General features: G+C 45.1%; 3 protein-coding genes across 3 annotated transcripts in view; 2 read left to right on the plus strand and 1 right to left on the minus strand.

The window, feature by feature from the left end:
- The window catches only part of LOC111075361, an 85,050-nt gene that overhangs the window by 69,122 nt on the left and 3,132 nt on the right, over positions 1-12,796 (plus strand). The window lies entirely within an intron of this gene.
- The window catches only part of LOC111075370 (5-hydroxytryptamine receptor 2B), a 97,169-nt gene that overhangs the window by 69,105 nt on the left and 15,268 nt on the right, over positions 1-12,796 (plus strand). The window lies entirely within an intron of this gene.
- On the minus strand, positions 1,343-2,398 carry LOC111075363. The gene is made up of 3 exons (XM_022368578.2): positions 2,266-2,398; positions 1,961-2,200; positions 1,343-1,881 (listed from the first exon to the last, which is right to left on the minus strand). Exons 1-3 carry the CDS (start codon positions 2,357-2,359, stop codon positions 1,796-1,798), a joined length of 420 nt encoding a protein of 139 aa, XP_022224270.2. The 5' UTR covers positions 2,360-2,398; the 3' UTR covers positions 1,343-1,795.

Genomic DNA, 12,796 nt, shown 5'->3' on the forward strand with positions numbered 1-12,796 from the left:
CCTTCCCTTTGTGTGTTTTCCTGTCAGAGACGAACGGCTGGGCCAAAGATAAAAGATTAAATTGAAATTCCAATCGGGTTCTCTGGATATGGATTCTCCTTTCGCTTGCTCTTTTATATTACTTCTTTTTTGTTGCTGTTGTTTATTGAAACAACGAAGCAACAATAAATTTTGTAGCGCATACTTCAAATGTCAAATGCGGCAGCGATAAAAATTTCTTTATTGTACAAAACAAACACACAAGGAGAGCAGCAGGAATGGCCAAGAACAGGAATTGCTTTGGCCCATTGCATTCCCTTTTGGCCAGGGCAGGCCAGGCCAGGCCAGGCCACGCCAACTCGTACTCGGACGTGAACTTTTGCTGCTTGGATTTGACAGTTTTTGCAATTTATATTTATTTCAAGGGCTGCAGAAAACACCGCATACGCATAAGTAATAGTACGTCCCCTACGCTCGGCCAGGCCCTGCATAAATTAAGATAATCGCGTTTAGTTTGCCTCGCATTCGGTTCTGGCTTTGGCCTGTTCTGCTGTCAGATACTTGGCTGCATAATTTATGGCCCCGGGAAGTGTGGCGAAGCCTTTCAACTGCCCCCAAAAGCTTTAATTCCGTGTAATTGAAACTCCATCCAACTATCCAGCGGCGGCTGTCCCATCAAAGTCGCCTGCTGTCCATGAGAGTTGTGTGCTAATGAGTTAATGGCCAGGCGCCCCGCGGACAGCGAACAGCGGTGGGTCCTGTCCTTAACCGGTGACCGGAAACGATATCTAGCCGTCATTAATGTTCTGATGTGCTAAAGCTACAATGCGATCATTTACCGAAACTTTGGACACCTATTAGCCCCACAAGAGCCAAGATTATTTGCATAAGTATGTGGCAGTGGCCACATTTGCCAGAGTCGAGCCGAGCGAGAGTCCATTGGGGCACGTGCGACTCATATTAAGGCACACAGGCATTGTACACTCGCCCTTTGACCTTAACCGAAACTCTGCCGGACTCTGTCTGGCTTGGTCTGGTTATTATTTTAATGGCCATTTGAACTTGCTGCTGACTGTGGCTGTGCATGTAGCTGTGGATGCTCTTGTTATTGGCAATGACCAGGCCATGATTTTAATGCCAATTTAATATAATTTTTATGCCTGGACCTTGCTCGGCTCTAAATACGTGCCAAAGCGAACCAAATCGAATTGAATCGCATCGAAATTGCCGCAATGATTTGACATATTTACTCGTAAGCTCAACCAAAATGCTTTCATATTCCTTCCCCAGCTATTAAACGGGAATCGATCGATGCATATGGACAGGCAGAGAATACAGAAAAGGTAATGAGAATTTGGTCAAGCTCTGGCTATAGCTGCTTTAGTTTATTTTATTTATTATTCGCATTTTTGCAGGCCTAATTTAAACCGGAAATTCATTTTCAGAGGCATAATTTGTGTTGGTCCGTCCCTTCTGCCTGTTGGGGTAGACCTAATTAAATGCAGCAGAAAACAGTAGTAACGTGGACTTTCCCGAGAGAAGCCGAATGCAAATTGACAAACTTTTCACAAACTTTACGAGTGGCAACGGATGGACTGGAGACAGGGCACAGGGCACAAGGCACTGGGGAAACATGTGAAAAGCGACATTTTTTAATTAAAATTATTTCACATAAGGGATGTGCTATGGCTGCTGATGATGCTGCCATCCGTAGTAAGCTTCTGCTGTAATTAGTCGAGCTTCTATTCAGCAACGATCCTCTTCCATCACAGGGAAACTTCTTCGAGCAGGGGAGCTGGTTCCACAACTTTTCCACTTAGGCTGTAAGTATCTGCTCGTCATTGCCATCCACCAGCCTCTCGTAGCCATTGTACACCACAACCATCAGGCCAGACATCACAGCTGCAATGTACAATCATATATATGTATGTACCACTGTGTTAAAGGGGGTTCCCTGAAAGCGTTTCTGGCTCTGACTCACCTGCCGCAACCAACGACGAGGCGGTAACTATTATCGATGTTAAGACACCGATTCTGTAGAACATCCAGAAGCCCTCAAAAATGTTGTAGAAAATGCCGGTTACAAACAACAGGGAACAGACCAACCAGACCATCATGATCTTTGGCTTGTTCAGATCCCGCTTCTTCACCAGCCCAAAGATGAGTAATCCCGAGGCCGTCAGCTCCAGGGCCCGTACAATGCCGAGTACTTTGCTCTGAACTGCAATGGGGGAGAGTTCTACAGTAAAGAGGGGAACTGCCAAGTCTATTCCAGTCAACACCTACGCAAATAGGGAATTGCCATTGTCGCCGAGGCCACGATGATCCCCATCAGACCGATGGTAAATTGTAAAAGACGCGAATTGAATATGGCTCTCATTGCGATTTAGCTTTCACCCGCCTCAATGGTTCACTTATAACTGACTTTTGCCGACAATTGACTGATGTTATTTGTATCCTAATCTAATCGGTTTTTAGATAAGGGTCGATGTTGTACACTTAAAGAAATCTCTTCCTATATGCAGAATATATCACTGTATGGACAGGCACATTGTGCTTGTATTTGAAGACTTTGTTGAAGTACTCAACAAAAAATTATTTATTCAAATAAATTTAATTTATGTTCAGCAAAATGTATATGCACTTAAATTGCTTAGGTGCAAATACATACTCGTACATATGTAATATTGTACACACATTTTTATCTGCGAATCGATAAGGTATGAGACGCGCTCTTTGCTTGTCAATCCGAAAGCTTTAATAATCGACTATGAATTACCGAATCAATATATAACAGTGAGTTTAATTTGTTTTGAGACAAGTGTAGATTTAATTATTGAATAGCTTGAATAATTTAAATATATTGATATGTATAACACAACAATGGGCACAGTTTCCTCTGTACACTACCCGAACTGTCCCTTTCTTTATATGAAGGTGGCCTTACTGATGTCTCTTTGTCTGTACCTGTGTAGAAAAGGATAAGCACAACTAAAAAAAAACTAAAAAAAACCTATGCGAGAAAGCAAACATGAAACAAATCGACTCCCACTTACCGGCAGTTACACGGTTTTATATTGCGCCGTGGGAATATCTATCCACCGAAGAGTCATTGAGAGAACATTGCTCAAGTAGACGATAGAGGCATTCAGCCGGAAGAGCCGAATCTTAATCCTTTGCTGCGGATCGGCCATGAGTGCCCCAAAGAGGAGCACCCCCAAGACGGTGGCCTGCAAAGCGGTGCCATATTATATAAATTTTAATGCTGCAAGAAAAGAGTTCTGTACGGATCCGATTTGTGGCACATGCGCGTACATACTCGTGCTTACTATTATCCAAAATTGGCAGAAGGTCCGAGCAAAAAAACAATGTTCACCAGGCCAATGATCAGCTCCCAAAATTTGTAGACCACATTTCGCTTCGGCAGATTGATCCCAACTGAACTCAACAGAATAAAAATCCATTGTATTCAATTTTTGTTTTTATTACTGATAGATATGAATTCAAACATACCGATCTGTGTTTGGGCATATCTTATGCAAAAAGGGGCCAACCTCAAGCCCTGAAAACTTGACTCATATGTCAAATCTTTTGACACCAATTGGGAGAGTGTGGTGCTGGCCACAAAAACCTATGAAAAGTTCATCAAACAAAATGAATGCATAACTAATTCAGTCACACACTCACAGTGCATTCATGTTTATCTGATGAATGAACTTTTCGACACTTTGTGCACTAGAAACTTTTACTAGTTTGCACTTTAGTGGCATTTATTTTGAAATTTAACCAGTCCGGGCTCCAAGTACATAAGTTTCTGGGTTCCGAATCCAGAGGCCAATAAAGGTACTGGTTGAGGATGTGGATGGAAATTCTTAGGTTAAAAGTTTGCCAACTTGGAGTTTTAATTAAAATTTGTTTCTTCCCCCCACTAACAGAACGAGCCGCTGATGGACGGACAGACAGTAAATGCATCGTATAATTCATAATAAATAAGGGATTTTTTGTTTAGAAATTCCGTTCGAGCATTGAGTGGATAATTTATGAATGTTTTGTAATTAACAGCTTAGAAATTTATCATAAATTTCCATCTAATTGCATTTTTATGGCATCAAGTTGTTCCTTATTCACATTGCCATCATAAATAAGCGAAACAGTTGACAGGTGGCTGAGTAATTTGGTAACTTTTGGTCTTCCCATCGCCGGCTCAAAACATCCGTGGCCATGGCAGGGCATTTCCACTTCGCTATAGAGACTCAGCTGATTCAGTATTTTCAGTGTGTACTGCATATCGATCGGTCCCAGGGGTATATTTTATTTATACATTCCTGCCAAGTTCTCCACTCCAAATAAAATATTTTTCTTCCAAGTTGTGCGTAATGTAGTACGAGTATTGAGTATTCGTCAGTCGAGATATTCACTTCTTTATTATATATATCCAGCGTTATCTTAATGTTTTGTTTAGACTTGTAGTGCACTCTGCTGCCCTATGGCTGATTGTCTACTAATTTGGCAGTTTATTAGGCGTGAATATGAAAATAGCACACAACTTTGACCATTACAAAGACACAAATATATAATTATTTTGTGCATGATTCATGGCCACAAAAGTTCTGGCCACGCCCTCTACCGAGTGGAGCTGATATATATAATTGAACCAGTGCTGCAGCAAAGACACGGCCAGAACAATGAGTCTCGCAGTCAGAGGGAGAGAGTGAGTCTCGTGAAATGTTGCTCATTTATTTCATTTAAATGTGCATTTAAATCTATTTAAAACTCCACATGAGCCATTCCCAAAGCCGCACAGACACCAGGCACACGGCCCGGAGAGGAATCGGAAATGGAAACGAAGCGAGAGCCAAAAATAAAGGGCAAATAAAAGGCACGACACGAGACAGGACACAGGACACGGGACATGAGCTCTCTCTCTCTGCCAGCTTCCTCTGCAGACTCTCTCTCCCAGCATGATTTAACGATAATGAAGGTATTTACGAGTTTAGTCCGGGTCTGGCTCTGGCTCTGGATGTGGGTCCCTGTTTCGGTCTGAAGCTCGTGCTGGGATCGGGGGCTGGGCTCCTGGGCAAAAGCAAAAGAAAAACTCATCATAATGCCGTCAAAAGGTTATCCAAAACACACACCTTCTGGGGGACTTGTATCTACGTGTGGCTCCAGCATTTGTAGGATGCTTTTGCCAAACTTTTTTGTTGACGCTGTTGATAAGGACAACAACGGCAATGACAGCGACAACTACTGAAAGGTGCTGCCATCTGAGCCTAAGCATCAGTCTCTACCTTGGCGTCAATCCTCCAGGGCACAAAATGTATATACGATGTATGTACATCTATGGGTGGCTGGATATATGTACATATATATCCATGTTTGTACACGTAGCTGGGGTGCAGGGGAAAACATTTACTTCTCTGCTATCCTCTCGACGCACATTGCATGCTAATAAAACTCAATCTGCCATAAAATTGTTTCACAGTCAACATAATTACAACAGCAGCAGGATCGTAGCATATCCGCACAGTAGCAGGCAGCACCAACAGCATCAGGAGAATAATGAACTACAGCCCGAGGATAAATTTGATTTTCCAATTTATGATTAGCGGCGAAACAATTTTTAGTGCCCTGCAATGGGTGTGTGTGTGTACCCGGGACGGAGCTCCGCTTCATTGGTTCATTGGTTTCGAAGGGTACACAAAAATATGAATACCTAAGCGGGAAAATTTAATTTCATTTCTATGGCAAACAAACACCTTTCGTTTATGGCTGCCCAACTACATCTCGCCGTCTGATTTCCACTCACTTGCATGCATATTTTATGATGCCGCATGCGCCCCACTCCTGGCCAGCTCTCAGCGGAGATCCACTTGCCACAGCGCGTATTTTATTGTCGGACTCAGGGCTGCTGCCTATGCAGTGGCTGCTCTTCGTCCGTGGAGTGGCGAAAGGTAAATGGTGAGGACCTGCTGCTAGTTGGCATTGGCAAGAACAAAGACAACTTAACCTGGAAAAATCGGATTACACAGTGGTCGACTGGCGCTGCTTTCGTGCGCTTTCATTTCCACAGCTTATCGTCTGCAATTTGTCGCCGGAAAAACTTTGGAATTCTGAAAGTGAAGTGGAAAGGGTCCGCAGGCTGAAGGAGTAGTTAATTGCGAGACCTTGAGCTGCACTTGCGATCGAGGCTTGTGCCAGGAACGAGGAGAAGGACTGAGCAGAAAGGCGTCCAAATGAAAGGAAATCTTCATCAGCCTTCAAAAAGCAGTGAACTTAATATAAAGACAATGCGGCCCGCTGGCTGTTGGCCAAAATGCATTTGGGCCAGGAAATCCCATGCTGATTGCCGCTTGTATTATCCAAAATAATCGCAATCAACCGAAAGCTGCCGCCACCTTGATGGAGAAGAATCTGCAGCTGAAACTGTATCTGGGAATACGTTGCGTATACGCAATACCTGGGTATACAAGAACCTTCCGGCCTGCAGGTATTCTTTTCCATTCTGTCTGTTCTCCGTCCGTGCCGCGCACTTTCAGTTATAATTATTAACGGATTGTTTGTTGCCTGACTTTGTGGCGAGCGTTGGGATATTGTTTCTTTTGTGGTGTCTGTTTGTTCTTTCTGGAAATCACCTGAGTAATGCACTTGATGCCTGTGCAATTTCCTGCTCCTTCATCTGCGGTCCGGAACTGGTGCAGCATTGTCCTTACGTGTTCTTATTTTCAGTATCCTCCATCCCCCCTGCCGTGCTGTGCCGATGGTTGTAGTGCTCTTGTAGTTTTGCTGAAACTATGGGTATTCGCCGCTCGGCTCGCTGTTTTTCTCTCTATTTTGCCAAAGGCAACTTTTAACATTTAATGATGCTGCTTTGTGTTTTAATACGCTTTGCTTGCTTGCCAAGCTCATGGCTGGGACATGGCCCCCTCTCCCTCTCCTTCTTCACCTCGTTCCATCTCTCTCCTATCTCTCCCTGCCACTCCGCACGTGCCGTAAGCAGCGCTTTGAAAACTTTTAAGTAGACAAGCAATGTCCCCACCACACCCCACCCAGCCATCACCCATCAGCATAGCCCACTCCCCGTGTCCTCCTGTTGCTTGGGACATCTTCTATTACTTGTCCTGCCTTTTGCACTTTAAGTTGTCTACTCAGTTCCAATTTTTTCTTCCGTCTGCTGCTTTGCCAAGGTGTTTGAAGCAATTTGTGTCGGCCAGTCTTGGCTTGCACTTTCCGTCTCCCTTTCCCTCGCTCTCTCTCTCTCTCTCCATCTTTGTCGCTGTCCTGTTCGTGTTGCTGTGCCTGTGTTCCTGCCTAACCGTTTTCTGGTCACCCATGTCCTTGACAACAACTCGGCAGAGTTTTGACTCTCTTTCTTTCCCCTGTTAAACCAACCACTGGCGTGCGGTGTGCAGATTGTGGCAATCTAACCTGTTGCCTTTGAAGGCCTGCTCTATCCATCCACCAATCCATCCATTTATCCAGCCATACAGCCATACAGCCTGACTTGCTCATTTCCAAAGTGGTAAAGTTTCTGTCGTTTTCTGCTTTGAGTGGGAGTGCAGAGCCCAACTGTAGAGGGAATCTACCCTTAGCCATTAGGCGGAAATGAACTGCATGTGCTGGGCCTGCTGTCAATGCAGTTCCCAATTTAACTTGGCCACAGTTACCAGTTACCATGGATTTCCAATCACATTTCAAACGGAACCGAACGAAAATGAAAAGTTTCGCTGCCACTTTCAAAATCACAAAGTGCAATTCCAAGAATTGGTGAACAATTTACAAAATTAAGTTCCAACTAAGTTACAAAGGCTTTATGCCGCCCAGTAGGTGACTTTCCGATGGGTGGCAATGGAAACTTGCCGGGACTTGGGTTTCTGCAACTTTCAAGGCGAGGCAAAGGGAGCACAGGCAGCAAAGTTGCAAAATCCCGCTCATTTCCGCTAGTTGGTTGTTGGCTGGCGGGGGAGGAGTGTGCCTTCTGACCTGTTTCAACTGATTGCCACTTGGCTGGTCGGGTCAATCAGCATTTGCAACACCAAATAAGAAAAGATACCTAGAAAATGAAAAAGAGAGAAAGAGAGAGAGCTAGAGGGAGAGAGCGAGCGGGAGCGAAAGAGGGGGTGGCAGCTCTTTCACAAATGCAAATTCTGCTGCAGGGGACACATACTCGTTGTCTTGTAGTCATTACAAATTAATTTCACACGTGAGTAAGTCGCAGCAGCAGCACAAGACGACGAAAATCATCCAAGACATCCGTGCGGAACGGAACAAGCCATAGAGAGGGGGGGAGGGGTCCGGAGAGGGGACATCAGACATAATGTCAGTCATATGACATTCAATTAGGAAAATTTGTTGCATCTTGATGAGTAAATGTGCCATGTGTGTGCCACTCCCAGCCCAGCGCTTCTCCATATGCTGCTGTTGAGTGTCTTGTCGTTGTCGTTGTCGATGTCGATGACGTTGGCGATACGATGATGCTGATGCTGATGTTGGATCCTGGATCTGTTGCACTGGGTACTGGTTCCTCCATGCAGTGTGTCCATCCCTGGTCGCTCCTGCACTCACAAATCAATGGAGCTCAGGTGTAAGCGGGGAGAGTGTGTTGGTGGAATTGTGTGGCATACTGGACAATGGCCAAGGCTAAAGCTGATGGAAAATCTGCTTCACTCTCCTAAATTTTAGGAGCTCTGGTTTATCTCCTGGTCCTGCTACACCCGCTTCATCCGTCCTTGCTCTGGGAGCATCACAATGGCTGCCTTGTAGGATGTCCGTGCTGAAATTTAATTGTTGCATTCGGTCAGGGACAGGATGTGCGTTAGTTGATGGCCAGACACCTGCTTAGCTGGCACTTCATCTATTTTGTACCTCCGTCCCCTACTGCGACTCCTTCTAGCTGCATTTTGGCTCTAGTTCTGGCTCAATCAACTGGCATTTTTCTGTGTGTGTGTGCTAGAGCTGTCGCTGCTGCTGCCGATGAAGGGATAGCCGGGCAAAATGAAAATGCCAAGAATATATCCACTCGTTAAATATTACACATCAACAGCAGAACGAACACCAACAGCTTCAGCTTCAGCAGAATTTCCAACCAATAAAAACAACGCGAGTCGTTTTTATTAAAAATTTCATTTTCAAAAGCGAAAATGAGAAACGGGAGCAGGGTGCAGGGCTAAAATGGAAGCTGAAGCAAGCGAAAATGTGGCAAATATGAAATATGAGCAATAAATGGGCGAACGTCCATCATGGTCCTTGAGTTCGCTACTTCCATCTCCTTGACTTGCTCTTCAGCACCATCCCATTCTATTCGATCTCACTCAGTTGAATGGGACAGGACACTACTTGCAATAATGCTCTTGGCCGGCGGCTAAAAAAATACGAGCCAAAAAAGAGAATGAAAAAAAAAAAAAAAAATAAAGACAAATAAACGTTCAAGTTCGAAGAATTAAAATTACACAATTCAGTCGAAGAAAAATATGCGAAAGTTAAGGCACGTTGGAAAAGAAAGGCAAAGAGGGGGAGAAGAAAATCATTGAATTGCAAAATATGATATTCAGCAGGAAGTCCCGGCCTCTGCCTCTTGATCCGCAGCATTCCCATTACGCAGGGCCCATCCAGCGCCCGGGGGCATAAGGAATTCGCACGAAATTAAATGGGCAAAATGGCACAGAGGAGCAGTGGATCCCAGCTGAATCCCTGGCCAAGCAACTATTTAATGTATACATAAATCTTAAATTGGAATAATTGTGGAGTACTTTTCGCTTTCCCCTTGCTAATACACAGAGCCACCGTGTCAGGATTTTGGCAGTGAACCCAATATGGCTGCACCATTTTTTCGAGCCTCCGGGAAGGCTCAGCTTCCGTTTCCCACACGCATACACACATTTCTATACACACAGATACACAGAGTGAAAAATACAGAAAGAGAGAGTAAGAAAGAGCCAGAGAGAGCGAGAGAGTGAGAGAGAGTGGTGTAAGGGAAGGGAAGGGACACTCGAGTGAGCTCGAAACGCCAAGCACCGCGCACAACGCAATTAGCCCCACAATGGACGAGCGCGTCGAGTGAGTGCCCCGGCAGAACGTCGCCAACAGGTAGCCACCGTCAGTCAGTAGTTACTGCCACCGTCCAGCATCAACCAACCCCCACCCCAAACCCAAACCCAACACCATCCCAGTGGCAGGCCAACGTGCCACACACTCGGGCAGCACTTAAAATTTAAAGCGTTTCGAGTGTAATTGCGCCTTTGCCGTTAACGAGCCGCTTGTTTAAGTCCTGCGATGCACAAAAAAAGAAGGGAAAATGAAAATAAAATGCTTTCAATAGAGAAAAGAAATATTGGGCACTCAGTTTGGACTCAGATGGCGGCAGGCTGCGGCTTCTTTTGATACGGTATTTGCGGGTACTCCTTTTGCTACCCTGCTATACGCATAAAAGATGTTGGGACTGAGTTCCGCTTAATCAGCTATAAGTGGAATAAAGTGCATCGGATCAGGGCCCGCATCCTTTGGGGTCGTTGAGGCTTCACCTGGCTAAAGGTGACCATCAGGTTGGCCATTATGGTCCGCTCGCAGGCTTGGTCCTGACGCTGCTTTTGTTGATGCCGTTGCTGCTGCTGTTCTTTTCTGGGCATTAATTAACATTTCAATGGGTGGACCACCGCAGTGGAAGAATAATTTCATTGCATTAAACAGAACGACCTTAAAGTGGTGGGCAAGGCGTGCAGGCCATGTGCAGGGCAAAAGGGAATGAAGGAAGGCAGGCGCCTCTCTGTGCATAATTCAACAATTTGGCTTTTAATTTTTTTTTTTGGGCTGAACACGACCTTGCGCAGAGGAGGAGTAGGAAGCTAAGGCCGGGTGGTATGAAAATTGGCGCATGCAAGCCAGAAATGTGCAAGTTCAACGGAAACGGAAATTAAAGCACGAAGCCAGAAGCAGCTCCGGCCTTTCGCTGTCTCCTTCTGACCCGCTCTGGATGTCTCTTTCTGTGCATATGTATGTATGTATGTGTGTTCTTTTGTGAGTGTACTGAGTAATTCACAGTTATTTCACATATGAAAGCCACAGGCTAAATGAAAGAGGGAAAATAGGTAAGTACTACAAGGTCTGACTCTTTGATACTCGTATAAAAAGATAGGTGGATGCACAGAGAAGGATTGCGGGAGATATGGACCTGTGCGAATTAGTCACAAATTGGCCTGGCTAATTGACATCTGGCCACATCAGAGCCCCGAGCCATTGGTCAGTTAGCAAAGTGGCTACAGGAGCCGCAGCCTAAACAAACAGAATATGCCGCAAAACATCCGCCACAGTTCTAAAAAAAAAAAAAAAACACAAACACAATGTGCAGCAGCATCAAAGGGTGCAAATTGAAAGCAAACAATGTTTATTTATACTGAATAAACAAGGGTCTCGTCCCTTGTCCAAAGGATATCTAAGGGGATGACACAGAGATCAGCCTAATCGGAAGATTTTTTGAGACTTCAGACTTGTGGAGCTGACTGATTGGCAGATTGATGGATGCATAGGTCGAGTGGAGTGAAGTGGAGTGAAGGCGAGACACATTTTTCATAGCCCAAGAATTATCCCGCACAGTAATTAATATTTACCTCTCTCATTGTTTGGCCTTTTCCCTGCCTCCCGTTTGGCTTTCCACTCTGGTGAGTTTTCCCTCAACGCCTTTTTACTTTTTTTCTCAACTTACAAATTACGCACTAATTAAGCAGCTTTCTCCTGCTGCTGAGGGGCCGCGCCCATTTTTCAAAGTCATTCGCGCACTCGTTGTGTCATGGTCGGGGGACGGGGAACGGGGTACTTGGACTTGGGTCAGCTCTGTCTGGATCAGCATCCTCGTCCACATTCTCTGAATAAGAATCAGTCTCACCTCAGTCAGAGAACTGGCAGCGCATTAAGCGGCAAAAGTTAATGTGCATAATTAATTCGCTTTTGCACTTTGCCGAGCCCTCATTTTGTTTGTAGCGGCTTTCTTTTGTTTATCTCCCTCTCTCCTTCTCTCGCTCACTTTTTCTCTACTTCTCGTCCCTCGCATAAATCAAATGGAAATGAAGAAAGTCGACAATATTCAAGATTAGCGGCAGCTATTCCTATTCCCACCGAACAAATTATTCATCATTCGCCGGGCGTAACATTTTTTAATTGACTACGAAATGAAATCGGGCTATTCTTTGTTGCTGCGTCTGGTGTGTTGTCTTTGGCCACACGCACACCTGCCAGAAGGAGCCCTGCCTCAGGGACGGTGAACGGGAGCTCCGTAAGCTGCAAATTCAATTGGCATAACATCATGCACAATAAACAACTTCATTTGCAATATTTACTACCAGATAATTGAATGGCTTTCACCAGAAGGCGGAAAAGAAAGCGACAAAAGTCGGAGGCAGGAGGCAGGAGGATGGCAGGCAGGCAGTGCCATCCATCGAGAGAAGCAGATGAGGCGGGGCAGCAGCATCCATCCCCTGTTCACATGTGCGACGAGTCGTCTAACATGCAAATGCCAAATTCAATAAACCCAATGGCAGGCAACAAATAGACCAAATTATTACACAGCCGCACGCACAAACACACGTGGCTCACTGAGGAGGCAGTTGGGTTTTAGGGGCTGGCATTAACGTATACCGACCCCCCATTGAGTGAAGCCGCAGAGCTACTTAGGAGCTTCGACGGGCACAAAAAAATGAACCCCACGTTGCGGAAAGCCAGAATTTTGCGACTTAAATTGAACGACAAAAGTGCGTGCAATTGGCAGCCATATTGCGATACTCCCACTCTGAAACCCAAACCCTAACCATAACCCATCTCTCCGGGAACC

The sequence above is a fragment of the Drosophila obscura genome, unplaced genomic scaffold, assembly GCF_018151105.1.
Source record: "Drosophila obscura isolate BZ-5 IFL unplaced genomic scaffold, ASM1815110v1 contig_17, whole genome shotgun sequence".
In the NCBI taxonomy this organism is placed as follows: domain Eukaryota; kingdom Metazoa; phylum Arthropoda; class Insecta; order Diptera; family Drosophilidae; genus Drosophila; species Drosophila obscura.

What these genes read in the sequence shown, in the direction of transcription:
- LOC111075363 (XM_022368578.2), bottom strand. Translation starts at nt 2,359, where the DNA reads ATGAGAGCCATATTCAATTCGCGTCTTTTACAATTTACCATCGGTCTG. An exon ending in AATGGCAATTCCCTATTTGC is followed by an intron (nt 2,201 to 2,265) that starts GTAGGTGTTGAC and finishes CCCCCATTGCAG; the next exon opens with TTCAGAGCAAAGTACTCGGC. An exon ending in CTCGTCGTTGGTTGCGGCAG is followed by an intron (nt 1,882 to 1,960) that starts GTGAGTCAGAGC and finishes TGTACATTGCAG; the next exon opens with CTGTGATGTCTGGCCTGATG.